Source organism: Pipra filicauda, unplaced genomic scaffold (assembly GCF_003945595.2).
Source record: "Pipra filicauda isolate LSUMZ 115617 unplaced genomic scaffold, ASM394559v2 scaffold455_size529941_pilon, whole genome shotgun sequence".
NCBI classification, from domain to species: Eukaryota; Metazoa; Chordata; class Aves; order Passeriformes; family Pipridae; genus Pipra; species Pipra filicauda.
In genome coordinates this window covers 141639-168472 of record NW_024104593.1, presented here as the reverse complement: position 1 = coordinate 168472, position 26834 = coordinate 141639, and the positions used below count along the sequence as shown (strand labels likewise).

At 40.9% G+C, this 26834-nt stretch overlaps 1 protein-coding gene across 1 annotated transcript in view; it reads left to right on the top strand.

Moving 5' to 3' along the window:
* Window positions 1–26834, top strand: part of ADAMTSL1 (ADAMTS like 1) — a 387380-nt gene that overhangs the window by 306135 nt on the left and 54411 nt on the right. Inside the window, exons 18-19 of the mRNA XM_039385969.1 lie at window positions 1914–2043; window positions 20394–20604. Of these exons, the coding sequence (XP_039241903.1) occupies window positions 1914–2043; window positions 20394–20604 (341 nt within the window). The remainder of the gene's footprint in view (window positions 1–1913; window positions 2044–20393; window positions 20605–26834) is intronic.

Sequence of the window (26834 nt, the reverse complement as noted above, 5' to 3'; positions counted from 1 at the left end):
AGAAGGAAATACGGAAGATGAGTGAGCTGTATACCTAGCAAACAGAATAATGTTACTGGCATGTGTCAGGACTGGGTGGTTTCTTTCCACAGAAATTAGAAAAGCACTTTCATGGTTTCCATACCTCTGGATCAGCAGTCCTTCTCTCCTGGTTTCATCAGATTAGTCTTGCTGTCGGGCCTGCACAAATATTCCATGCAAAATAGAGACCAGTAATTTGGACACGGTGCCGTTTCCCATCAGGTAGAGAATCACCTCTGTTCTTACAGCCAGGACAAGTCCGTTCTGGAGAATCCATATGCCTCTGTTTGCACAATATTATAACATACAGAAAAATGATTGAGATGGAAAGATAATGAACATGACAGAGTAGCGAACATCTTGTTCATATATATAAATTTCATTTATATCTTTTCCTACAAATAAATCACTACCATTTGCTGTGTTATTTTAATAGCTTATCCTTTTTACAATTTTTCTCAAGCCTTTTGGGTGATGACTGGAATAGCAAAATGGCTTGAAAATATGGGGTAACCTTGTAAGGAAGGAAACTCACAACAGTATTGGTTGACTACAGGGACTTTGGTAATTTTGATGTTGATGTCCATGTCCAAAATATCAAATTTCTTTCTTTTCTTTAGTACCTCAGATGCAGTGGAGACACTGCCTAACCTTTGTCAGAGACATGAGCTGAGTAGATTTACACACACAGGAGCCAAAAAAATTGGTTAATGTGCCACTTTTCTGTGGGCCTCAGCCTGTACTGAGATTAAAAGGAATGAATCCATGAGTAATTTCAGGAGCATAGGAACTATGACCAGCTGCAGCACTTTGGTTCCGTTGAATAATATGATATCATTGTTTGCTGTTTCTAATGCCAGCACATATGTCATTAGGCAAAAGGTATTGTCAGCTCTGTGACACTGCTCTTGGAGCTGTTCAAGCTCTTACAGCACTCTTTTTTTTTTGTGTCTTAAAAAAATTGTGAGATGTTTTGGAAAACTAATTGTTAGGTTTGAAAAGATAAAGTAATTGTTATGAGTTCAGATAATATTTTCCTAACTCAGGAAGCAGGAATGAATATAAAAAGCATACCTTCACTTTGTTTGAACCCCTCTGGATTAGATCCCCACAGATCCCACTTTCCCCGGGGGAAGTAGATCCTCTCTCACCAAGACCTCTTCCATATGGTATGTTATGTTGCAATCCCTGATTTTCTAGCTTTCTAACCTTGTGATTAAAAGAAACCCTGTAATATCCCTACTCATAGGAAAAGTGAAACAGAGTAACTAGTATATCGAAGAGTACATAAGGAATTTGGAATTACCAAGGAATTCCTGAGTTAAACTGTAATCACCAAATCTTCCAGTTTCTCTCTTACTCCCAACAGCTACCTTTTTTCTTTCCTAGCTCTCAGATACATCCTGTGGGTTTGCATCTTGAGGTTTAGGTGCAGGTCCGTGGATGAAGAAAAATAACTGAGAACTGCTGAATTGTCTGGCCATGTTTTACTTTACTTTTGCACTTAAAGCAATCATACTGTTGCCTAAAATATAGCATAGTGAAGCCAAGGCCATCTTCACACGTTAGCCTACTTGTACTGACAAATAAAGTGCCTCATTGCACTCTTAGGGAAAAAATGAGTCAGTAGAGAGCACTAGACAATTTTCTGTCCAGAGAAGGTAAGTGAATGAGCTCATGGAATTTTCACTGCAATTGAGAAACCTTTCAGAGACACTGAAAGCAGTAACAAGTCTACAGCTGGGGCTGCAGCCCAAGAGCTGCCAACGCTGGGTGTGAGGATCACTTTCCCCACACACTGCAGCCCCGCTGGCCCTATTGGACTGACCTCTGTCCTCAGCTGCCCCTGCAGGTGTGGAGAGCTGGCTGTGACCATGCTTTGTTGTGTGCAGGTGTCCAGGAGGCTGTGGTGACCTGTCTGAACAAACAAACCAGGGAGACTGCAGATGAGACACTGTGCGTAACCAGCCGCCGTCCTCCACAGCTGCTGAAAGCCTGTAGTGTGGACCCCTGCCCCCCAAGGTAGGCTTCTTATGTGGTATCGCCAGGCACATGGATTTTTTTCCAGATTTAAGAGAGATGTGATCACTGATGAAACTGAGAAACCAATCTTTAAGTTCCCCATGAATCTGAGACCTCTGGGGACAGGGATGCTTAGATCTGGGCTTTACTGAAGTGACTCCTGAAGTGCAGGACTAAAACATGCAGATGAGAGCCTGAGATGGCTCCCCAGGTTGCACTACCACAGACTCAGCTGTCTGAGCTCAGCAGATCCGTGTTGCTGCCCTGGGGCTTCTCTTTGCTGACATGAAGTGAGTGGAGGTGATGTGAGTAAGTAAAACTCTGCTGCTTGTATGATGTAGCAGATCTATGCAACCATGTCACTGTCGTTATCACAGGTGATGATACCAGGGCCAGGGTTCTTTGGTCTGGACATCACTTAATGGATTTTGAGGAATCCATGGCAAAAGCAAAATAAACACATGTGGGAGTGATCGTATAGTCTAGTATGTTGCCCAGAGCCTTTTAAATAACATTAGAAGTACAAAAAAAAGGAATTTTAAGTTGTGCCCCCACACTCTATGGTCTTTCAATCTGGAGGCACACAGTGCCTCAAGCATGCTCTTTCTTAGACTGCAGGGTGCTTACAGTCATATTGACCAGGAAGTACAAAGCAGCAGTAACTTCAAACTTCAGACTGCTTGCATATTCAGGTTCTTCAAGCAGTTTGTGGATTGGCCTAATACCCAGAGTTTTGTCAAGTTTAAGGAGACTTTTCCAACCTCCTCTCTCAGAACAGATTTTGCAGAACCTGTTCCTCCCTAGCCTCAGGCAGCTTCCACAATTATGACCCTAAAAATAGCAGATCTTTGTTTGCAGAAATTCACATCTGTGTCCTCTACAAGAGAAAATAGGTGTCATGAGGTTCTTGAGGTTTGTTTAAATGGGGCCTGTCAAGTCTTCAAGATGTGCTGTATACATGTTGTCTTTTTTCCCGGCTGTACACAGGTGTATTTACACTCTTGTAGTACTGCAGCAGATTTGAAATACGTTGGTTTATAATTTTGGACTATTTAAAACACTCAGGTATCCAGGTGGTAGATATTGTTTGGAGTGTATATGAGTAGGTGTGTGTGTGCTTTATAATACAGCAGGCTACACAGAGGTATGTCTTTATGAACAATAGGGGATTTTTGGTAGGCAAAAAACGTTCACATTAAAAATCAAAGATGGCATCAAATACGTCCAGAACAAAAGAAGAACAAGGTCAGAAATAAGTTTGGTTGGATGATCAGGATTTTGAGTCTGTGACAAGCAGAGCCAAATAGGCTGACACTTTTCACCAAAGCATTACATTAATTCCTTATGAGGATATTGCAACACTGACTTTGTTATATTGTCTTTATTGCTGGAAATAACACACAAATATTATATAAATGTTTAAAAATAACTTTGTAGGTGGAACTCTTGTGGTAATGGATAGGTAGCAGCGTCACTGGAGCTGAGAGTGAATGGTAGAAGGCTGATCAGCCAATGATTCTGGCACAGGAAATAAATACTCAGTGGTTAAGAAAAAATGAAACACACTTATGTAGTATTTATGTGAATTGCTGTTTCAGTTTAAAGAGACTGAAGTGTTTTGCTAAAGAGGATGAGTTATGAGGTAGACCAAAATCCTCTCTCTCAGCAATTGTAAATCCGAAATTAAGGGGCTCCAATCAAGGAAGTATGGAAAAAGGAAGATATAACAACCCTTTATTAAAGAACATATGGATATTGGCAAAAGCACAAAGGAACACAAAAACAACTAAACAATGATCCTGTACCCAAAAGTCCCCTTCGAGTAAAGGAAACAGTTGGATACTTCTCTGTCCTCTAGCGCGACTCTAACCACGGCCGGCAGGGGGCGCTGTTGGGTCACTGGAGGAGCAGAGCCCGCAGTTGCTCAGCGTTGGTCGGCAGGGGGCGCTGTTGGGCGCTGGCAGTCGCTGTGTGAGGCCCTGGAGCGGGAGAAGCCGAAAATGGAGATTTCCCCCTCCACCGAGGAGGGGGAGGGGAAAAGGGGAAAGGAGGGCAGTTTCTTTCCCATGAAACTCACGCTGTCTGCGGCTGGCTGTGGTTGGGACTCCCCCCTTTCCTTGCTGAGCACAAACTCTCCGATGGAATCTGAGCATGTCCGGCAGGGGACAGAGCAGACCGTAGGCAAGCCGAGGCCAGAGAGCAGCCAGATGACTAGGTCGAGAGCAAAACGGCCTCAGAGCTTTTCCAACACACACCTTGCCCCCATTAAGGCAAAAAGTGAAATACTCCTTTCCAAGGAGAGGAGGGGAGAAAAACTCATCCCCCCCAGCCCCCCCTACACACACCCTAGCCTTAGAGAGGGCCGTCAGGCTGGAATGCAGTTCTGCCAGCCAGCTCCTTTGTGTGGGTCAATCACCCAAGGCAAAAAAACTGCCCTCCACATTCAACATCCCTCCCCCACATTGCAGCAGAGGAAAGAAAATTTCCGTTTGTTTTTTTAGAACAAGTAAACCCATGACAATTACTTATAAAAGTAATCTGAGTGTGTGAATACTTCTTGAATTCATCTGTGTGGTAATTCATAGCACTGTGGTAACCTTCCTACCAGAGTGGAGCTAATTTAAAGCAACCTTGGGCAGGTATTTCACTCCATGGATTACAAGATGATCATGCTGTAGGTGAGAATCAGCCTGTGAAGCAGAGATGAGAGGAGATTGATGCAGACGGGGAAGACTAAGAACCTTAGTCGAAGGTTCGCTAAGAACCATCCCTAGGGCTACAATTGAGAAAAGGGGAAATGACTCTATTTCCTGTATATACAACTCCTCTCCTCAAGCCCCCTCAATCTGGAGGAAATCACCTGTCTGCAGAGATTTAAATGGCACAGGATTAACAGCATGTATTCTGAAAAATGGCTCCTCTGCTAAGAGCAAGGAGGCCTGAAGATTCTTGCAAGGAGGCCTGCAGGCAGTCTGACTAATGGAAAGAAAGGCAAGAAGACAAGTTTATGTGTCTCCCAGGCATGCTGTGACAGGATAACTCCCTTATTTTGTGCAAGCTTCTGAAATGCTATGGCTGCTAGTAACACTGTATTAAATACAATGGTATATTAAATAGGTTTCACAGAATATTCTGAGTTGGAAGAAACCGACAAGGATCAACTCTTACATTATTGGCCCATACAGGGATCAAACCTATGACCTTAGTAAATCAATAGTATGAGTGTATACAGATTTTTTCTTTATAATCATTAATTAACACAGCCTTAATACCTAAAAAAAAAGGCTTTGGGGCTTTCTAGTTCAAGAAATCTTGGTCCAGGTGTCTGATGGAAATTTAGACTAAAATCCTGTCCTTATGAATGCTGATGAAGGCATTTCTACTCACTAACAAGTCTAAAAAATTGTGATACACTGTGACTGTGAACTTAGATCTCTTTATAGGAGTTTCCAAAATCTGCGAACTTTTGATACTTTCCAGAGCTCTTGCTGATGACTTATAGGGAGAACTGGCTAGTCTCATAGTGTTGGCTCTTCTCTCTGTTTTCCAGCTGCTAAAGTGCATAAGCAGAAACTAAAAATATAAAAAAACCACTTTCTTAGAATGTTCTTGATCTGTAAGTGACTGTTGGAGCATACAGTTGTTGTGGGTAGAGGAGGCAGTCTCAGGAAAAGGCAACTGACATGGTGATGAATGTCTTGGTAGACAAGGAACTGTTGTCCACAGCATGAAGAAAAAGTTGAGAATTCTTGCTCAAGAGACCAATAATTCTGTCCTGATATATTTATAGAAATTATTCCAGTGGCATTTCTTGAACGTAAACAGCCCAGCATGCTTAGAATTTAATGCTTATGTCTAGAATTTAATACAGTTCAAGATCTTGTTTAGCTTAAGAGGGAGAACATTTAAATATTAGAACTTCAAAGCTTAATATTGCTTCTGCTACAGACATTTTTGTTTATATGTGACATTTTCTGTAACCTCTCAAAAAATTAGTCATGTAAGCCATAAACAATTGTTTTAATATAGAATAATAATTAATGAACAATTGTTTTAATATAGATAAACAAATATAGATTAAAAAATATGTTTTAATACAGATAAACAAAAGCATAGAACCAGAGAATCTCAGCAGCCTTTCTGGAGGCATCAGAAGGCATGCACCCCAAGACAAATACCGTAGAAATAGTCAGCAAAGAGTAACTTCATCCTGGTTTTGTTTAATCATTCTTTGGACCCTTTAGAAGAATGATACTAAAGGGATCTGCACTGTTACTCTTTGTTTTGCTCCCTACTGGGGATAAACTAGAAGACTTCATTACTCACTTAGTACTTTATCTTGAAATTAGTCTGTGATATCATCATCCTTTTCAATTCCTAATTGCTCTGGTCTCTCTTGGATCAAAATATGCTAAAAGCTGGAATATACTGGCAATAGTTCAGATTTATGAAAACACTGAAAGGTGATGGTGCTTGCACAGCAGCTGAGAGCACTTTATAATTTCCGTTGAAATTCTGGCTTAATATCTTACCATGTTACTATTCTGGGTTCATGGAAGAGAGACATAAAAACTAAACCACAGAAATCTATCTTTAGATATTCACAGGTGTATGGAGTCAGCAAAAATTTTTACAGAGGAAAGAATAAGAATTAGGAAGAGTTGTACACAAAAATTGGAAGATTTCATCCGTATTCAAGTCTCAACTGAGTCTTCTGTGGTTTCAGATTTTGTTGAGAGTTTTTTGCTTATCGCTTCAAGAACAATAGCAGAAAAAGAGTCCAGTGCCTTTTCTTCTGGAAAACAGTATAACAAAATTTCCTGTTTTGCACTGCACTGAGAAGTAGGGCACTGCAGAACTGATCACTGAATTGGGAGCTGATAACTGACTTTCAACACAATAGGTACAGAGTAAAATTTGTTATCATTAACTTGGTATGCTTTTGTTTAATTCTTCTATAAAAAGGATACAGCTTGTTTTGATGTACTGGGAGACCCAAACTGCTTTCTACAGGAAAGAGAGGACTGAAGACTGTGAGCATTGTAATTCAGTCATTCAGTTACTTAGTTTGTGTAAATCAAGCTGTATCACTTCCAGAATTACATAGCAATACTTGAGCAGAGCAGAAGTATTTACTTCCCAGAAGTAAACTCTGAATAACTGTTCAATGTCTAGAAGTTTCTTCTCTAAGCAAAAAAAAAAACAAAAGGGAAAATCACTCAGTTTTGCTAATTGCTGTGTTTGTGTTCTAATTTACTAAAAAAAAATATTAAAAAAACCCAAACAATGGGAAGAACTCTGTTTCAGTGGTGGCTTTGCTGTTTTCAACAACAAAGTGATTTGCGGCCCAAATGTGTCTTTTTCCTCAGCCTCCACAACGCAAATTACAGAGGCAGTCATCATCTAATCAGATATGATTGCTCTTGTTTATAACAGCAACAGCATGAGCTCCTCACGGTGAGCCAACAAACTCTACCAAAGGGCTGAAAGAGAATGTTGTAACTGTGTCATTCATTATAACTGCTCAATAGCTTGGTCAATGTGTGGTGAAAAGATTTGGGAAACACGTATGGAGTAGTGGAGAGATAAGCAAAGCAGCGAAAGCCAGATGGCTGAAAGTGGAGGAAATTCCAGGCAATTTCTACAACTTTGTTCTTGAATACTTTCAAAACTGAACTTGTACTCCTGTACAACAAAGAACAGCTGAATACCACAGAATGAGGAGGGGAAAAAAAAATAGAAAAAGCAGATGGTTCTAGGAATAGCACAATTTCACCCCAACATTCTCCCTTTACTCCTTCAAGCCTCTGCTGTTAGCAAGAAATGATAGAAAACCATCTAAGCAGTCCTGATACCTGACCAAAGATTAAAGATAGCCGGAGTTAGTCTGGGGTTTAGCTCATTAGACAGTGTCTTCTTTTTCTCTTCTTACTTTTTTATCTTTTCTGTCTGCTTGTTTTGTGGTTTTGTGATAAATCACCTGTTATTATTTTAACATTTGTTTGGTGAATGCATTATTGTCCATCTGTTTTGCTCTATTTCATTTCCCAAATAAAGTGAAACTATGAAGGAGAAAAATATCAACATGTTTTTCAGTGCATTTGGAGACATGAGGCATTAGGTTGGTGATAGGTCAGACTTAGTGTAAGACATGCTTCCATGAACAATCTGAAATTAATTCAAACTGTGTGGAAGGGCCAGAGCTTTCTCTCATCCATTAAAGGTGACCTCTATTGGAAGAGTGTCGATGCAGATGTGGTTTGCATTGGTGGAGTGAAATATTAGAGCATCTCTATCTAATTCAGAAAAAAGGTTAAAAGATTTGCATGTCTACAGGTACTGCAGTACAGCCTTACTGGCAGGGGATACCAGTTCTTGTTGTGTTGCAGTTTGGTTTTTTTTTTCAGAGTCTTACAAACCACTGGCATATTTTTTAAGTGGGTTTCATTTAAGTCTGTTTTTAACTGAAGTGCATTTGAGAGCCTTTTAAGGTAGCCCACAGAGCCTCCTGGGATCACAGTCCACAGCCTGAGCCAGTGGTGGAATAGGTTGCAGAATCAGACATTAGAAAGAATATGCTGCCAGACAGGGCAGATTCACCACTATTTGAAGCCTTTAGGTTTAGAAACAGCTTAGACAGGAGTCACCAAATCATAATCTCATTTATTGCCTAGGTTTACTATGCTAAAGACAGGCCTGTACAAGGACATCTAAACAGGCTGCCCTCCCTAGGCAGCTGTGTTGTGCTGTGTCTGCATTACCTGAATGCCTACCCTCCACTACTGTAATAGCACCCTGGCCTTAAAACATATTAATCTGTGGCCTAAAAACGTTTATCTTCTCTCCCCTTTTCTCTAATATAATCTTCTGCTTTGTGCCCTTTTCAGTTGTTAAGAGATTGTCCAAGATGTGTCTGACAGCCCACCCTTCCCCTTTCTCACTGATTGTATTGCCTGTGGTGGAGTAGTAGATGCATGCTCCTCGGTATCCCTTACTCAACAGCAGCTACAGTGAAATCACCAAGAAGACACCTTTCAGCCATGTGTGTCACACTGAAATGTGAAGCAAAGTAACTTGCAAGTTGCGAGGATCAGAGGAGTAGCTCTGGAGTCTCCATCACAGCCTACCTCCAGCTCTTCTAGATTAAAACTTCAGAGGTCCTCCCCAGCCATGTTGCTTTTTTAAATAATGTGATGGATCCTCTGCTAGATATGATGTCATTAATAGACATTTTCCTTTGTTTTGGGTTATATTCTGCACCGACTACTATGTTCATAAAATATTACAGTGCAATTGCAAATTAATATTTTAATATAACTTATACCATATTTCCTTTTTCCTTCAACGAGTGGTGGATCACTTTTCTTATTCAGAATACTATATACTTAGATTATTTTCCTTTACACAGGATGTACACCCTTGTGTTGAAACAATCTCACTGTGCCATACCACAGTTTTTTTATAGCTTGGTTTGTGATTAGTATTAGCTTGAACTAAGACTGGGAACTTACTGAGTCCCTCTGCAGAGAACAATTTCTCTTCTTTTTTTCCTGGCACAATTAATTCTCTGGGTTTAGTCATGTTAATACAGTCCACTTATTTCCACCCTTCTCTTTACAAATGCCTGTGCAAAACAGAACTTAAGATTCATTGCCAATTGATATTTTTCAGTATTTAAAACAAATATTCTCTCACTTCAGTGTTTCATATGTTAGCTTCTACTCCTCATTTTTTTCTCTAAATTTATTCTCAATTTTCTTGGCTATTAATTTACTGCCTCAACAGCTGGGTTTCATTCCCCCAAGAAAGCTTTCACAACAGCAACAATAAAGAGCATGTCTTTCCTCTGGTGCCAAATGTGAAGTCAAATGTTTTGTAGTATAATGAACAAGATTAACTTTTGCACTGCAGCATTAACATACGAAATAAACTATAAATGGTTGTTGGCTCCTTTCAGATACTGGAAGGCTGCAATTAGGTCACCCTGAAGCCTTCTCTTTTGCAGGTTGAACAATCCCAGTTCTCTCAGCCCTTCCTCATAGCAGAGGTACTCCGTCCCTCTAATCAGCTTGGTGGCTTCCTCTGAACTCGCTCCAACAGGTCAATGTCCTTCCTGTGCTGGAGACCCCAGAGCTGGATGCAGCACTCTGGGTGGGGTCTCACCAGACCAGAGCAGAGGGACAGAATTACCTCCATCAACTCACTGGCCATGCTGCTTTTGATGCAGCCCAGGATGTAATTGGCATTCTGGCTGGTAGCTCACATTGCTGGCTCAAGTCTAGCTTCTCATTCACCAGCACCCCCAAGTCCTTTTCAGCAGAGCTGCTCTAGATCTGTTCGTCCCCCAGCCTGTATTGATAGCAGGGTATGCCCTGACCCAGGTGCAGCACCTTGCACTTGGTCTTGTTAAACCACATGAGATTCTCATGGGCCCACTTCTTGATCTTTTCCAGTTCCCTTTGGATGGCATCCCATCCATTAATATAAATATAAAATATAAATATAAAATTCAGTGTAAAATACAAGATCTGGATATGCCCCTAGAACAAAATACTGTTAAACACTGCCTTCTTAACAGTTTGTTTATCTCAGTTTGAGACAATTTAGAGGGGTGGAGATCTTAGACAGAAGTCTCCTCCCTCGAATTCAATACCCCTGGTTTCTCCAATACAGACAGAGAGAACAAATACACCCCAATGTAAGTGAAGAAATAACTTGTTACCAAGAAGAAATGCCAATAACAATACTGATAGAACTGGATTAAATCAACTGATGAAGAGAAACTTCCCAAGTCCGGCTCACCAGACCAAACTGAGATGGTGGCTGCTCTCCCCCACCTGGGAAAAACACACATGGCCACAGGACAGAGACAAAATGGGCCACCCTTCCATATAGCTTGCCTCCCCCATGCCTAGAAAAGCTGGCAAGAACAGTTGGAGAGTCAGTGTTGGCAGGAAACAGTGGCTAGCTGGGATTTGATACCGGCAGGCACTTGCATGGCACTGGAGTGAGGCTGCAGTGCTGGTACAGGCAGCCGGAGAGGGGCTGCAGATCCCCCAGGTGACTGGAAGGACCTGCAAGACACCTGTTGGATCCAGTGATGACACTTGGTTGCTGCAATTTCGATGTGTGTTGGTCAAAGTGGTGGTCACAGTCCAGATCCATTAAGGTGGTGGTGGAAGCCCTGGTGGTGAGCGAAGCCCTGAAACTCAGTGTTATATATGCTCAGGTTCAGATGGGAACACCTGTGGTACCTCCCCTGGAGGAGTTTTACACTGGATGATGTAATACTGTGAGTCACAGGATGCTTCAGGAGTCTTTGACACCTGCTAAGATGATGCAGCTGTCTCTCAGGTCAGTGTGGCTGAGTCCATTGTGGCCCATTATGGCTCATCAACAAGAGATGAATACCTTCAGGCTGGTGTGAATGTTCCTGGGAGTTATCCCAGCTGAGTCATCTGTGTAAGGAAAAAGAAACACTGCCCAACCTTGCAGGATTTGCCTCTTGCTTATCTTGTTTAACACCCAGCTTGTAGCCTGAGGTGTCAGATGTGCACACCTTCCGCACCTGGCCTGGGTGGCCACTCTGCACATTGTTAGCAAAGCACACACCAACAAAGCACACTGCTGATGGAGCCATGAGCACCAATAGTCCAGTCTCTTACAGCACTGGAGCAGTCACTGCAGGTAGTCTAATATTTGAGTCTACTAATATTACTAGTAGTTCAGTCTCTTTAAAGAAGGCAAAACACCAAAAAGCCCAAAAGGCATATTTGGTGAAAAGAAAAGCTGGATACCGGAATTTTTATGTAACCCAGAATAATGTTGCAAGAAGGGCATTGAAAGGAAACTCAAAGCAGAATGTAAGAGAACATAAGCAGATATGGTGAGTTTCCTGAGTTCAATCACAGTACCATATAGATATATAGATATATACCTAAGTTCTACTGTTCTGCCCTCCCCCACTTGAAAACTAGAGAAAAACCATATATTCCTGAATTTGAGAGACAGTGTGTTTGTGTCTTCTGCACTGGTGAAATAGTTCAGGAACAGTTCATCATATTGAAAATACTGTAATACTGCCTGCCAGGTAAGCAAGACGCCCATGTTATCTGCTGTTTTTCTGGCAGTACTGCTCGTAAAACTTGTACTTGCTAGGGAACTACTGAAGCCCAGTCTGAATGCTGAAGCCTACTGTTATCTGAACACAGTTTCATTCATGAACCTGCATGCTTTGTCCATTGAATCTGGTGACATCTCCTTTACTTCTTCCCTGCCCTTGTCATTTCAGCAAAGACTTCTGTAGATTTTAAGAGAGTCTTGTTACTTTGTGGGACAGAATCTCATGTTCATGAATATTGATCTTACAGCCTGTAAAGTCAGGCTTTTTGTATTTTATTTCTGTGCCGTCTACATCCATTTTCAACTATCTCATTTTTAAAAAACTTAATTTTAAAAGAAGTTTCAAATTAAAAATTATCAGCTGACTGCGCTTTTTCTTTTTTTGTCTTCTGGTGTCTGTAAGCTTGTTGATTTCTCCTTCAGGAATAACTGTTCTTTTTACATTTTCCATATGGCATAAAGGCAGGTCTAAAAAAAAGGTGTTGGCTTATGAGACAGCCCAGCATGGAAAGCACCAGTGTGAAAAGAGCCAGGGAGTCTTCAAAAGAAAGCAGCTGTTGTGGGCAGCAGGGTGTTAAACTGTCTGTCGTGGTTTAAACCCAGCTTGCAGCTAAACACCATGAAGCCTCTCACTCACCCCCACACACACCTCAGTGGAAGGGGGAGGAGAATCAAAAGTAAAACTTGTAGGTTGAGATAAGAACAGATATCAAATCGTAAGTAGAATATAGTAATAATTAGAATAAAAGGGGAAAAAAATCAAGGAAGAAGAAGTGATGCACAATACAATTGCTCACCAGCTTCTGACCGATGCCAGATCCCATCCCTGCACCCCAGTCAGCCCACCTTCCAGGTAACTTCCCCATTTTGTATACTGGACATGACATTTTATGGTGTCAAATATCCCTTTGGCCATTTCAAGTCACCTGTCCCAACTATGCTTCCTCACACATTTTTTCTGAACCTCCTCACAGGCAGAGCACAAGACATATAAAAAAAAGTCCTTAAGTTAGGATTGTCATGGTTTGATATCCATGACAAGGATAAACACTATTTAGCAGCAACCAAAACATCAATGTGTTATCAACATTATTCTCACACTGAATCCAATCAGCAGTTGAGAAGAAATTAACTCTATTTGAGCAGAAACTGGGACATTGTTCCTCTACTTTGCACAAGAACCATGTAGACTGAGGTGCACACTTTATTTCGTAGATTGGCAGTTCTTGTGTTTCTGCATTGCTTTAATGTAGATTGAGGGCAAGGACCATTAACCCACCCTGCTGTAGTTCCCAAGATGGGTGTTCCTCCATGGATTCCTCATTCAGCTTTTGCTGTCTGCTATTACAAGTACAACTTGTGCAGTCTCTGTTCTATTCCTGAAACATCCATCTTCTGTTTCTTAACCAGCTTTACAGCTTTCCATCTTTACACTAATTTATTCTGATCCTCAACTGTTCAATTTTTGAAAGAAGGTATAAAGGACCTATTTTCCTTGTATCTCACATAAAATATTTAAGAACCTCCATTTAAGAAGTTTCTGCTTTAAGCATGAGCCCAAGTCTAAACTGGCACTCATTTATTTTATCAAACATAATCTGATCTGTGTAGCTATATTAAAGACAGCCATTGCTATCACATATCTCAGTCCTGCAGTTGTCATACAGAGTAGAAGTCTTGTATGAAGCATTTTTCAGTAGCCGGTATGTCTGCTAATCCCTCAAACCAATTCTCTGTCAAACCTGTTCACTTACCTGAAGTTGTCTTTTCACATTCCTCTGTGGCTCATGCATTCTGTATCTGTAGTAGTTCCCTGAAGACCCACTGGACAACCTCCCACTGTTTTGTTGGCAGAAAAACATAAACTCTCTTTTCTGTCCTGCTTGAATAGTTAATGTTCTGTGCCTTCAACTCAAGGGACAGCAAGAATTTTTTAAAGTGTGGAACAATATGCATGTTGCTTGGAGCTTGTCAGAAGGTTACTCCAGCAACCAAAATTGTCGTTTGTAGAGTTTCTGCATATTCCATTTACCCTCTGTACTTCTCTGACTTCTGAGTTCCTTCTCTATGTTCATCTGTTTGGCTCTGTTATATAAATACTGGCTCCCTGCCATGTTCAGCTGTAATGAGCTGCAATATTAATTGATATTGGTGGGTTTACAGAATGAATGCAGACCAGTTCTTTCAGCTCCCAGAGCACTTTGATTAAACCTTTGATCTGCTTATATGTGTTGTCTGCATATCTTTAATGGACTTCTTTCACTTGTAAGGAAGATGCTTTTTGGAGAAAGCACCTCACTGTCCCTTTTGCACAACAGTCCTCTGAAACCTTCCTGCCTGTTAAGCTCCCTTGTCACAGTGGTGATACTGAACAACGGATTTTGTCAGGCTGGCACCGAATAACACTAAGCATGAATTGTTTTTGTGTAGTTGCCAGTGATGATTTAGAAGTACTTTGCCTTTTTTTTTAATTGAGTATTAACTTTTTCAGAGTTTAGTTAAATTTCACTTTTCTTCTGAGCTGTACGTGTACTGTATGTGTATTGGTAATGTTCTCTCTAATACAGACTGAAACATAACAGTAGAGAGATCACTTCCTACAGAACTCAGATCCCTGTTTAAACACCAGGGTTGAGGTGTTGGCTCTCACACTTCATTTCAAAGGAGCAGTCTGATTTTGCTGTGACAAAATTACTTGTACTTAAATTCTTCGCTTTTGAGTCCCTTTCTTGAGAATTCTTTGATTATAAAGTCAAGAACTGACTCAGGAGTTCTCATCTCAATCCTGTAGATTTCACTGCAAGAAAGTGTGCTACCTAAACAGGACGGACAGTGACTCTCTCTGCTGTTCAGAGTTTAAGATCACATTTTGACAGGGTATTTAAGACATGACAGTGAGAATACTTACTCAACAGAAGATATATCTGCAAAATGAGCCTAAAGAAAGAGTTTCACACTATGAAACAGGAGCTTTACCACAAACCCTGCTCCAGGTTTATAATGGGAAAAGAAGGGAGGAGATATATGGGCTCTGAGCAGACTTCTCAGTCTTCAGGGTCCACTGGAGGTTACACAGATTGGCAGAGGATGAGAGGAAGCCAGTATTGACATAATATGTGATTTACTCAGTCTCTTGTATGTGCATATACCCAGCTGCCTCACAGCCCTTGTGCACTGAGAAATGTCTTTATGCAGGCAGCTGTCAGATGCTAAGATGTTTCCAGGCAAATCTTTCTCCACATTGATGAATGTTTATTTTAGAAATAAGAAGAGTTCTTTTCTATCACTTTCACATGGTTTAACCACATAAAAATGACAATAATTTCATTTTTTTTAGAACTAGTTTGGAAGGTCTTTTTGTAGAATGGTGTTTACTTTTCCCGTGCAGTTTTCAATTTTCTTGGCAGTACTTGAAGGGAGTCTGTCAGGATTAAATCATATATCCCTAGAAGAAATTCTTACAACACCTGACACCTTAGAATGATTTGGGGTTTAATGTATATTCTTTGCATATAGGGCCTAATCCAAAGCTGTCATCTGCATAGTGGCTCAGTCTAGACTAGACATTTGTCACAGGCTAGCCCATGTTTCACCAGTTCTGGTCTCATTCACATCTGGAGTTCAGCACAGAGCCAGGAACAAGGTCCTGCTCACTTCGTCCTCCAGTTCTTCACCTGAACTGCTGGCACACAATATGATATTGATACTTTTTTTTTTTTACAAGAAAGAAAAAAAATTATTTCTGATTAAAATTAAATTTATAGAACTCTTAAGAATTTCATGTTTAAGTTATGTGTTAGAAGTTTTTTTCTTTTCCTTTCAAACAGCCTGAACCTGAACACCAATGTGCAAGTTTAATTTGGGCATCACAAGGAAGATTTTTGTTAACTATGTCAAGATAATTAGAAATAACATGATTAAGCTGTTTTTTGAGAGAATCTCTAGTGTTTTTAGACTTACATTAATAATATGGAATAATTATTCTGTGATAGTAATCAGGATTTTCAGATTATTGAGTCTTTTTTGGCCATTGGAGCTTCACAGTTGTTCTCTTTCTTTTATTCAAGGGAACTGCAAATATTTACATTTTAAAACACACTGATGATGACTGATTGTGGAAACTGCTTGTTTACCTGGAGTTTAGCATATGCGTAAGCATTGCTTAGATAGGCCTAATTTATTTAATGAGAATGTTCCAGAAAATTTCAGTTTCTCATTGGTCCTTTAGAAATTGGACTTATAATTCATAAAAGTAATTTTATATTACAGATTTTTAGTCTAATTCATAATATGAACTGACTGATAAACTTCCTAACTCATGTTTTTCTGTTCATAAAATCTGTCCATTACTAATTCACTTTTAGTTTCTAGTTCCTAGCAATGTAAGAAATTTTTGCAAGTGCTCCAGTTGGTTGGCTTTCTAATGAATTTTTATCTTTACTTTAGACTACACCCTTAGCATTGTGTGTAAGAAAACCTAAAGGAAAACCATTGCCTTGAGCACTTAGATCAGGTACACTACTTAGTGTGCCTGTCTTCATATGCATTGTAGGTCTTCATAGTTGACCAACACTAAAAAAACTACTAAAGCATCCTGCTGGAAGAAAGAAACCGTTCATTTGGAAAGTTAAAAGTTTCTGTGATCAGTTTTGATTTTGAAATTTTGATGATAGTTGAAAGAAGTTGTATTTTTGGCCCATCCTCTGGTCCCTGTATATTTCCAGTGGCAACTTGTTTTCATCATTTGGAAAATGTGCATATGCGTGTATTCTAATACATGTATCACTAATATACGCATATTAATTTCAACATATTCAGCCCTATGAATTATCTCTTTCCCGTTAATTCCTCTTTGTTAGCCATCTCTAAATTCTCTGTGTTTTTGAATTAATTTAGGTTTTGTTCTATCGGTTCAAGTATTCAATGTATTTTATGTATATCAGCAGAGTTATGTATGTATATTCTGCAGAGAATGAAAAGCTTTTGAAATCTTTTTTACATTAAGTACAGTAGTTGAAATATTTTAAAAATCTGGTTGGTGCTTAAATACATAACCACTGCTTAAGATACGTAGGAGACAGAGATGGACAACTGAAGAACTGACAGACCTAGGGTCAGGACAAGCCAATGATTTATGAGTATAGATGAACCAAAGTCCTACTATAAGATCAGATTTAAAAACCACTGTTTCTCTGTTCCTACTTCTTCGTACAGCCTTGGGCAGTAGTGAAGGAAAAAGAAGATGGGATAAAAAGTATGTTTTGGATCAAAACTATGCAATCATTTCACCAGTCTTTGGGAAGCAATACAAGAAGTACCAAACCAATGATTTTCACCTTGTCTATAAATTAGGCAGTATGCAGACTGTTCCTAAGTCTGTACCTTAACAACAGCCACAGTCACCTTACAAAGATACCAGTTCCACTTGCACAAGGTTCCTTTATCTTAATTCTGTAACTACTGCATTCACCTTTAAAATTTAGGATTATTTCCTACTTGAATTTTAATTCTCATATTGACACATATGTGCAGGGTATTCTTTTTGTGTTCCATATGCACTGAAAGAGCCAGTTCAGTATAGCTAAAACACCCAGAAATAAAAATAGACAGAGGAATGCACAGATAAGTACCACATTAAATAAGACTGGAATTATTTCAGTTAGCATCACAACACTCTACAGTAAAGGTAAAACTCTGTTACCTCAGAAAAGAAGTATTTTAAAAGAAATACTATCTCCAAAAGTACAAGTAGTCTAGAAACTAAATGGTAAATTTTGTAGGCTAGTACTAGTTCAAATTGTTGCAAGCACCTTTAGCTGTTACAAAATAATCCTAGAGCCCTGTGATTCTGTAAAATTATCACTGATTTTCTCTGTGCTTTTTAGGACTTTGAAATTCTGCCAATCATATGTATAATTTATGGGTTTGGTTACTTGCACATCCATACTCCACTTAGCACATCTCTACGCTGCTCTACATTCTTTACTTTGTATCTATGAAAGCCCATAAAAGTCACTTGGGACTACGAAAGTACAAGGGTAAGAGGGAATTTGACCTCATGGTTCTTGAGCACCTCTAAGGAATGTCCTGTTTGAAGCAGCTGGAAAGAATTGTGAACAAACCGATGTTACAGGTAGGGCGACGGATGCAACCTGAAGCATTCAGAAATTTCAGACACTGGAAAGGCAAATCCTTTCTCTTTACTGAAACACGGCTTTTCTTTCTAGAAGAGGAAACAGATAACCTCTTCTGCAGAAGCCAAGATGTCCAAAGGGTTTATGTGGCTTGCCACTGAGATATGAACTGCCAACAAAAACATTTTGTACTTATACCAATAACAAACAGTGAGTTGCTGGAGGCAACAGCTATTGCCAGCACTTGAATAAAAAAACTTTGGCAACTAACCATGTATCAAAATAAATTGTGAAATAAGAAAATGCCTTCTTTTCAGCACCTACTCAAATATCTTATTTTAGACTGTGCCAAAACTGAAGGGTAGATGATAGTCACATTAATTCTGACTGACAATTTCATGGGAAAATCTGGGAAGACATCTCCCCCCAGATCATTCGTGTGGAGAACATACTCCAGCTGAGCTTAACTGGCTGCCATATGTCACTCCTAGTCCACTGATAAATAGCTCCCAGTACAAGTATCAGGATTAGTGTCCTTCAGTGTATTATGGCCTGGAAAGTGACCATGGTAACTTCTAACTCAGTGTGCAAGATGCATTTGTTGTTAGAAAAGGTTAAACAGATTTTTGTCATTGCTACTAACAGAACCAAGACTGTTGTATAAAAGCAAACTACAGCATCGTTAGAGTTTACCACGATGCTTGGGATGTATTCTGTCCTGTTATAAAATCAGAGAATGTCATCAACAGATGGAGCGTGGAAGAGGAGCAATGTGCCTTTGATCCCTCAACATATCATCTAGGGAGGAAAAAGTGCTTCTTACATGCTAGCTATTTCAATTTGTTAAGGCTGTTACTGAGAGGGAGGAAACAAATGCTCAAAATAATTTTATAAAATAAAAAGAGGTTAGAATTGTTCTGTGATTGTAGGATGGCACAATCTTGAATGATTATTTAAGTGATGTGTTTGCTAATGTGATGTACTTTAAATGTGCTGAGCTATTTCCATTAATGGCAGATCTCAGACCATCAGAGTTGTTTTCCTCTCCTTCATTCCACTGACATCTATCTTAACTTTCTTTCATTATCTACCTCCATCCTATGTGGAACCGGAGGGTATCCTCCTTCATAGTCACTCTCTTTAACCTCCTGCCTGGATTTGCTTTCCTCAAAGACTAATTCTCTGAGACTTCCTTTTCCTGAATTTTTAATTTGTTCCCTCAGCAATCAGTTTCAATAACGTTCAAGCTGGAAAGAAATTAATTAGACTTTCTTCAGAATTAGAAAAAGTGGCACTATCTGGCTTTCATACTTTCGTTTTGAATGTGGGAATATGTCCAGATCAGTGTAGAGTTTTGCATGAAGCTGATGGGAAGACTATTTTCTTATATTCTCCTTCTGAATATATGACGTTTTTGTGTATACATTTCTGCATATCCCTGAAGTGCTTTCTATTAGAGCACGTGAGTGGAAGATCTAATATTTTAGCAATTTTCTATATTTGGTTGACAGAATCAGTTATCAATAATCCTGTTGATGCAGGATTTATGTAACTAGTGCAGAGCTAGTTCAGTGGCAGAGTGATCATCCAGGGGTTGAAGATCATACCCTGCCCTCCTATTGCATCTCTCAAGGCCTTAGTGCGTCCTATCTCCACAGCATGGAAAAGTCCATCGGGAATGCCACAACTGGGTCTTCTGGAAGAAATTCATGCTCAGCATTTCACTTTTGCATCTCTTTAATTAAACCTTTGTTAATATCTTCTTTTATTTTCTGCTAATTAATCCATTCTGTCTTGAAAAAATTGGCTAGGCTCCTGCACACTAAAACCTCTTAAGGTAGGACACAACACTGTTCCTGTGATATTGCAGGAATCCCAGAGACCTGGAGTCCAAGAGCTTTTGACAGGAGCTGAAAATGCAGAGCTGTGAGTATTCACCTTAGCCTCATCCTCCAGCTACAAGAGTGACAGTGATCAGAGAAGAAAAATTGCCTTTCTTTTACTCTTTCTTTACTCCATCTGTCACTGTAATGAGAGAAAAATTAAGGTGATTTTATTCTGTGCTTAAGGTTCTCTCTCCTGACCCCTTCACAGGTGGGAGATTGGGAAATGGAGCACCTGCAGTCTTACCTGTGGGGTTGGTTTACAGACACGAGATGTCTTCTGTTCTCATCTCCTATCAAGAGAGACTAATGAGACTGTGATTTTGGCAGATGAACTGTGCTCTAAACCTAAGCCATCCCATGTACAAGGCTGTAATCGCTTTGACTGCCCGCCCTCCTGGTATCCTACAGAATGGCAAGAGGTAAGAATGTATGTATAATCTCATTTTGTGACTGCTAAAAGTAGTCATTACACACATATCAGTGATCAGGGGGTTGGAGCATCTCTCCTATGAAGATGGGCTGGAGACCTGGAGTAGGGAAGGCTTCAGGAAGACCTTATAGCAGTCTTACAGTACATGAAGGATGCCTGCAAAAAAGCTCTGAAGAGGGACTTTTGACATGGACATGTGGTCATAGGACTAAGGGTAATGGATAAAACTGAAAGAGGGTAGATTTAGTTTAGAAATTAGGATGAAATTCTTCAGTGTGAGGTGGTGAGGCACTGGAACAGTTTGCCTGGAGGAGATGTGGCTGCCCCCTTCCCAGAAGTGTTCCAGGCCAGGTTGGATGTAGCTTTGAGCAACCTGGTCTAGTGGAAGCTGTCCCTGCACATAGTGGTGGGGTTGTGTGTGGGATGGGCCGGGGTGGAACTAGATGATCATTAAGGTCCCTTCTGACCCAAACCATTCTATGATTCTATGATTTTGCTTTATCCCATCAAGAGGAATCATAAATCATTCTGGTGAGCCATTAAAAACTGCGAAGTATGCTTTTTGCTCTTAAAAAATACATGAACGTTTTCAGAGGTAAATAATGACTATAGCTATTTTTAATGCAAAGTTGTTGGAAAATCTTAACAGCTGGCTATGGATTCCAAACAAAAATATCTGGAATATGTTGGTCAGCTGCAGTGAGCAGATTTGGGTTAGCAGTGTCAAGGTTTCTAGGAATACTAAACTAGAAGGATCAAGGATAAAAGAATCTGTAAAGCAGTTTGAGTATTCTGTATATTCTCAAATAATTAATTTAGTTTAGGAAAAGAAACACTCCTCATTCTTTGGAGTCACAAATGTGTATTAAACACTTCTCTTAGGGAGATAGATGCCTTATTACACTAATGATGAAAATTGCTGTCTACACAATGGGTCTGTACAAAGCTTTTTGTCTTTAGAAAGCAATCTGAAATTAGTTAATTTTCTGCCATTTTGTTGAAAATGAAAATACTTGTGTAATTCAAAAGACTTAAAGATGCTTTTTTATATGGTTATAATGCTGCATAGAAAGAAAGGACTGCTTTCTACAACTGCTGCACTGTTGTCAACACTAAAGGAAAACTTTGCAGTGTGGTGTAGGTGCAAGCAAAAGGCCTGTTTGAATCTTCATTTCTGAGAGATGGAAGGCTTTATCCCATTTTATGAAGGCTTGACATATGCCTACCCAGTGTCTGTCTATAAAATCTGGTCTTTACTTAACAGCCAGGGAGATGTTAGAGTACTCACCTAAAGAAGCTGGTAAGTCCATGAAGCTGGAACAGCTCTGGATTTGGGCAAGCAAGCCAGTAAGAAAAATTTATGTCAGTCTGATGTTCTAGCAATGCTAGATAACTATCCTATGGCTTTAGTCCTGTGTTTAAAGCAATTCAGTCATAGTTCATGCTTTAATTTGTCTACTGATATTCACACACACACCTGTACTTTTGAAAAGTTCTAGGCTGTAGTCATACATAAATGCTATATTTGCAAATAGCAAATAGTATTCTTCTAGTACATCTCATAATAACATAATCAAGTCAAGCATTTCAAAACTAGGATATGCTAGAAGGTGCAACTCTGCTTGTTAAAATCCTGTAATTGCCACAGTCCTTACAGAAAGCAATTCTCTGTAAGTTTATTTGAACAGTCAGAAGAGATATATGTTATAGCATGCTGAAAAATTGACTTTCTGCTAAGTGACCATTAACTATAGGCCACTCTAGAACATTATCAAAATTGTTTCTGCTAGAGCTATCTCCAGACAGATTTTGTCAAGATTTGAATATTTTCCTCAACAGTGTAAACAGGCATATTTTTGCCTGTTTAAAGTCATTTTTGTGACTGCTCAAGGGGTCTCAAATGCTGTCTTTTTGATAGATGTAGCAGATCTTAGTGAGGGGAAGCTTGATTAAGTATAAAGTGTTTAACAACTATATTAATCAGCTGTCTTCTGTGGGCTGAGAGAGAACCTGTGCTGTAACTCATTGCTGCAGCATAACAAAGGTCATGTTGTAGCTCTTCTGCCTTACTTCCACAGACTTTTCAGGCTGGCCAGCTGTGAACATAGCTGTTTGCTACCTCAGCACTGAATCTTTCTTGTGCTTACCTTTCAACGGAGGAAAACAGCACAAAAATGTGCTTCTCTACCTACTGTCTTCTGCCTCTATTTAGTGAGTACAGCAAGAAAAAACCCTCAAATCTATCAAAATCAATTTCCATTCTCACAGTTTTTAAGGACATCTCTTTTCTTTCTTTGCATCACCAACATCTGTACAGTTACTCCCACCCTGTAGGAAAGCCAAGCCTTGCAGCTCAGTCTCACGCAGGTTTCCCATGGGTGACGTCCCTGTGAAAACCTGGACCATCAGGACTGTGCATTGCACTTAGGGATTATTGCAGCTCCTGGCTTCTGAGATGTGTGAGAGAAAAAAAACATTCGAACAGGATGTAAGTGGCTGAGACATCTTCTGGAGGTGAGCTCCAGTCATGCAGCAGAGCTGCTGTGCAACCCTCCAGCAGAAGAAACCCTGCAGGATTTCTTTCCTTGCATTAAGGGATGCACAACATCCCATCTCCCCAGGGTCCTATGAGGGTACCCCCTAACAGGGAGATGAAGGGCCCTGCATCAAGATGCCTTCATTGCCCTAGGGGAGGTTCTTTAAAGCTTCATCGACATGAAAGGGTGACATCTGTTCTCCACACAGCCTGCTTTCAAGCCATTTCTTTGGTTTCATCTGTGGAGTTCATTGTGCTTTTCAGAGCACCCCCTCACACTAGTTTCATGCAAACAAACGAATCAAAATATTTAAACTGTAAGCAGTGTTTTCTATGGCCTTTTATGCTTGTAAGAAAGGACTGTCTGAATTAAATGTTATTTGAAGCCCCAGTGTTCCTGGCAGATAAATACATGATGATTATCAGTGTTGTAACATTCCAAACAATTTCTAAAACATCTCTTTACGGATTCCAGACTATTTATTTTAAAACAGTTCTGTTTTTTAATGAAATCCATTAGAACATTTATCTCATTTTCAGTAGTGTGCTTCTGGAGCAAGGAGCTTCTGTCTTTCAAGGAAAATGTGTATCCTAAATCACAGAATCACAGAATATGCTGAGTTGGAAGAGACCCACAAGGATCATCGAGTCCAACCCTTAGCCCTCCATAGGACCATCCCCAAGAGCCACATCCAAATGCTTCTTGAACTCTGTCAGGCTTGGTGCTGTGACCACTTTCCTGGGGAGCCTGTTCCAGTGCCCAACCACCCTCTGGGTGAAGAACCTTTTCCTAATATCCAACCTAAACCTACCCTGACACAACTTCAGGCCATTCCCTTGGATCCTGTCACTGGTCACCACAGAGAAGAGATCAGTGCCTGCCCTTCCTCTTCCCCTCAGGAGGAAGTTGTGACTGCAATGAGGTTGCACCTCAGTCTCCTCTGGGCTGAACAGACCAAGTGACCTCAGCCACTCCTCATACGGCTTCCCCTCAAGATCCTTCAATATCTTCCTTGTCCTCCTTTGGACACTCTCTAAGAAGTTAATATCTTTCCTGTATTGGGGTGCCCAAAACTGCACACAATATTCAAGGTGAGGCCACTCCAGTGCAGAGCAGAGCGGGACAATCACCTCCCTCGACCGGCTGGCGATGCTTTGCCTGTTGCCCCCCAGGACACAGTTGGCCCTCCTGGCTGCCAGGGCACTGCTGACTCATATTCAACTTGCCATCGACCAGGACCCCCAGGTCCCTTTCCACAGCACTGCCTTCAAGCATCTCATCAACCAGTCTGTACAAACATCTGGGATTGCCCCATCCCAGGTGCAGGATCCCACACTTTCCCTTATTTAACTTTATATGGTTGGTGATTGCCCACTCCTCTGATTTGTTGAGGTTTCTCTGCAGGGCCTCCCTGTCTTCGAGGGAGTCAACAGCTCCTCCCAGTTTTGTGTCATCTGCAGACTGGCTGATGATCTCCAGTCCTGCTTCCAAGTCATTTATGAAGATGTTTGAAGAGCACAGGGCCTGAGATGGAGCCCTGTGGAACCCCACTAGTGACAGGTCACCAGGCTGATGTCACCCCATTCACTATTACCCTCTGTGCTCAACCCGTGAGCCAACTGCTCACCCACTGCATGATGTGTTTATCCAGCTGTTTGCTGGACATTTTGTCCAGAAGGATTCTGTGAGAGACAGTGTAGAAAGCTTTACTGAAATCCCAAAAGATTACATCAACTGTCTTCCCTTGATCGGCTAGGTGGGTTACCTTGTCATAGAAGGAAGTCAGATTGGATAAGTAGGATTTTCCTCTCATGAGGCTGTGCTGGCTGTGACCAATGACTGTTGTCTTTCAGTTGCTTTTCAATACTTCCCCAAATAATTTTCTCCATAACTTTACCAGGCACTGAAGTGAGACTGACAGGCCTGTAGTTTCTGGGGTCCTCCTCCCTGCCCTTCTTGAAAATCTTGAACAACATTCTCCAGCTTCCAATCAGCTGAGACCTCTCCAGATTCCCAAGACCGGTCAAAAATCATCGAGAGAGATTCTGTGATGACAACATGTCTTAGTTTAGCAAGACACAAATGTCCGTTAAGGAGGGTGTGGGGGCCAGAAAAAGAAGAGCCACCCTCCTCCCTCCCTCCACGTTATTACAACTTTGAGACTAGGAGGCTTCAGGTGAAAGGTGTAGAAAAGGAAAATAACAACTCTTTATTAACAAGCCCAAATAAACAACAATGGTGCAACCAGAACTTTCAAAATAAACAAAACAAAGTCCTAATTCCCCGGGCAAAGTGGGGGGGGAGGGGGCAGCCAAAAAAACTGAGGATGGCTATTGCTCTGTCTGTTGGTGGACAGCCAGCCCTTCAGACAAAGGGGCTTCCGAGGGGTGGCACTGGCTGGTTAAAAAAGAGCAATCTCCCCTCACTCCTGTGCATGTGGCCCTGCACCTTCCCCCCTCCCCCCCCCCCTTGAAAAAAAGCAGATGAGCAGATGAGGGGGGAGGGAGATCAATATTTGGAAAAAATTCCAACATTTCTTTTAAAACCTATGACACATGAGCAGCTTTTGAGGGTTCTGGGATGAATCCCATCAGGCCCCGTAGATTTCTAGGGATCCAGCTGGAGCAGCACATCCTGCACAGTTTCAGGGTGCACTAGGAGTTGATCATTCTCACAGTCGTGGTCCTCCAGTTCAGGGCACTGAGACACCCTTGTCCATCATCCACGTTGAAGACAGAGGCAAAGAAATCATTAAACACCTCTGCCTTGTCTCTGATCCTGTTTGTGAGATGACCATCCTCATCCTGTAACGGGCGGATGATATTTCTATACTGCCTCTTGACATGTAATGTATTTGAAAAAACTCTTTATTGTCCCCTACATTTCTGGCCAGCTGCAACTCCAGTTGGGCTTTGGCCACAAGCAGCATCTCTGAATTCTTCCCATGTCACTTGACCTTGCTTCCACTGGGCATACATCTTCCTTTTTTGCCTTAACTCCAAGAGAAGATTCCTGTTCAGCCAAGCTGTCCTTCTGCCTCACCTGCTTGATTTCTAACATTTAGGAATTGCTGCCCATGTGCCCTTAGGAGGTGGTTTGAAAAGTGACCAGCATTCATGGACCCTAACACCTTCAAAAATATTTTTCCATGGGACCTTACTTACTAATTCCTTGAGCAGCCTGAAGTCTGCTTTCCTCATGTCCAGAGCTGAGGTTTTGCTGGCACTTTTCCTCCTGGCAATGGAGATTTTAAACTCCATCACTTCGTGGTTGCTGTGACCAAGACAGCTGCCAGTCTCCACTTTGCTCACAAGATCCACTCTGTTGACAGGCAGCAGATCAAGGAGGGCATCTTTCCATGTTGGCTCCCTTAGGACCTGTTCCATAAAGTTGTCATCCAGGTTCTTTAGGAATCTTCTGGCCAGGTTTGTACCAGCTGTGTGATGTTCCCAGTTGATTTCAGGCAAGTTGAAGTCCCTCATAAGGGGAGGGGGAATTGACTTGGTAGTCTCCCTTAGTTTCTCAAATAATAATTCATTGGCATCGCTGTCCTGGCTGGGTATACAGCAGACTTCCATGATGATATCCACATTATTTGTTTGCCCCTTGTGGTGGTTTGAGACCCTCGAAAATCCAATTTCCAAGTCCAAGCCCCCCTCCCACAACTCACCCCAGTGTGAGA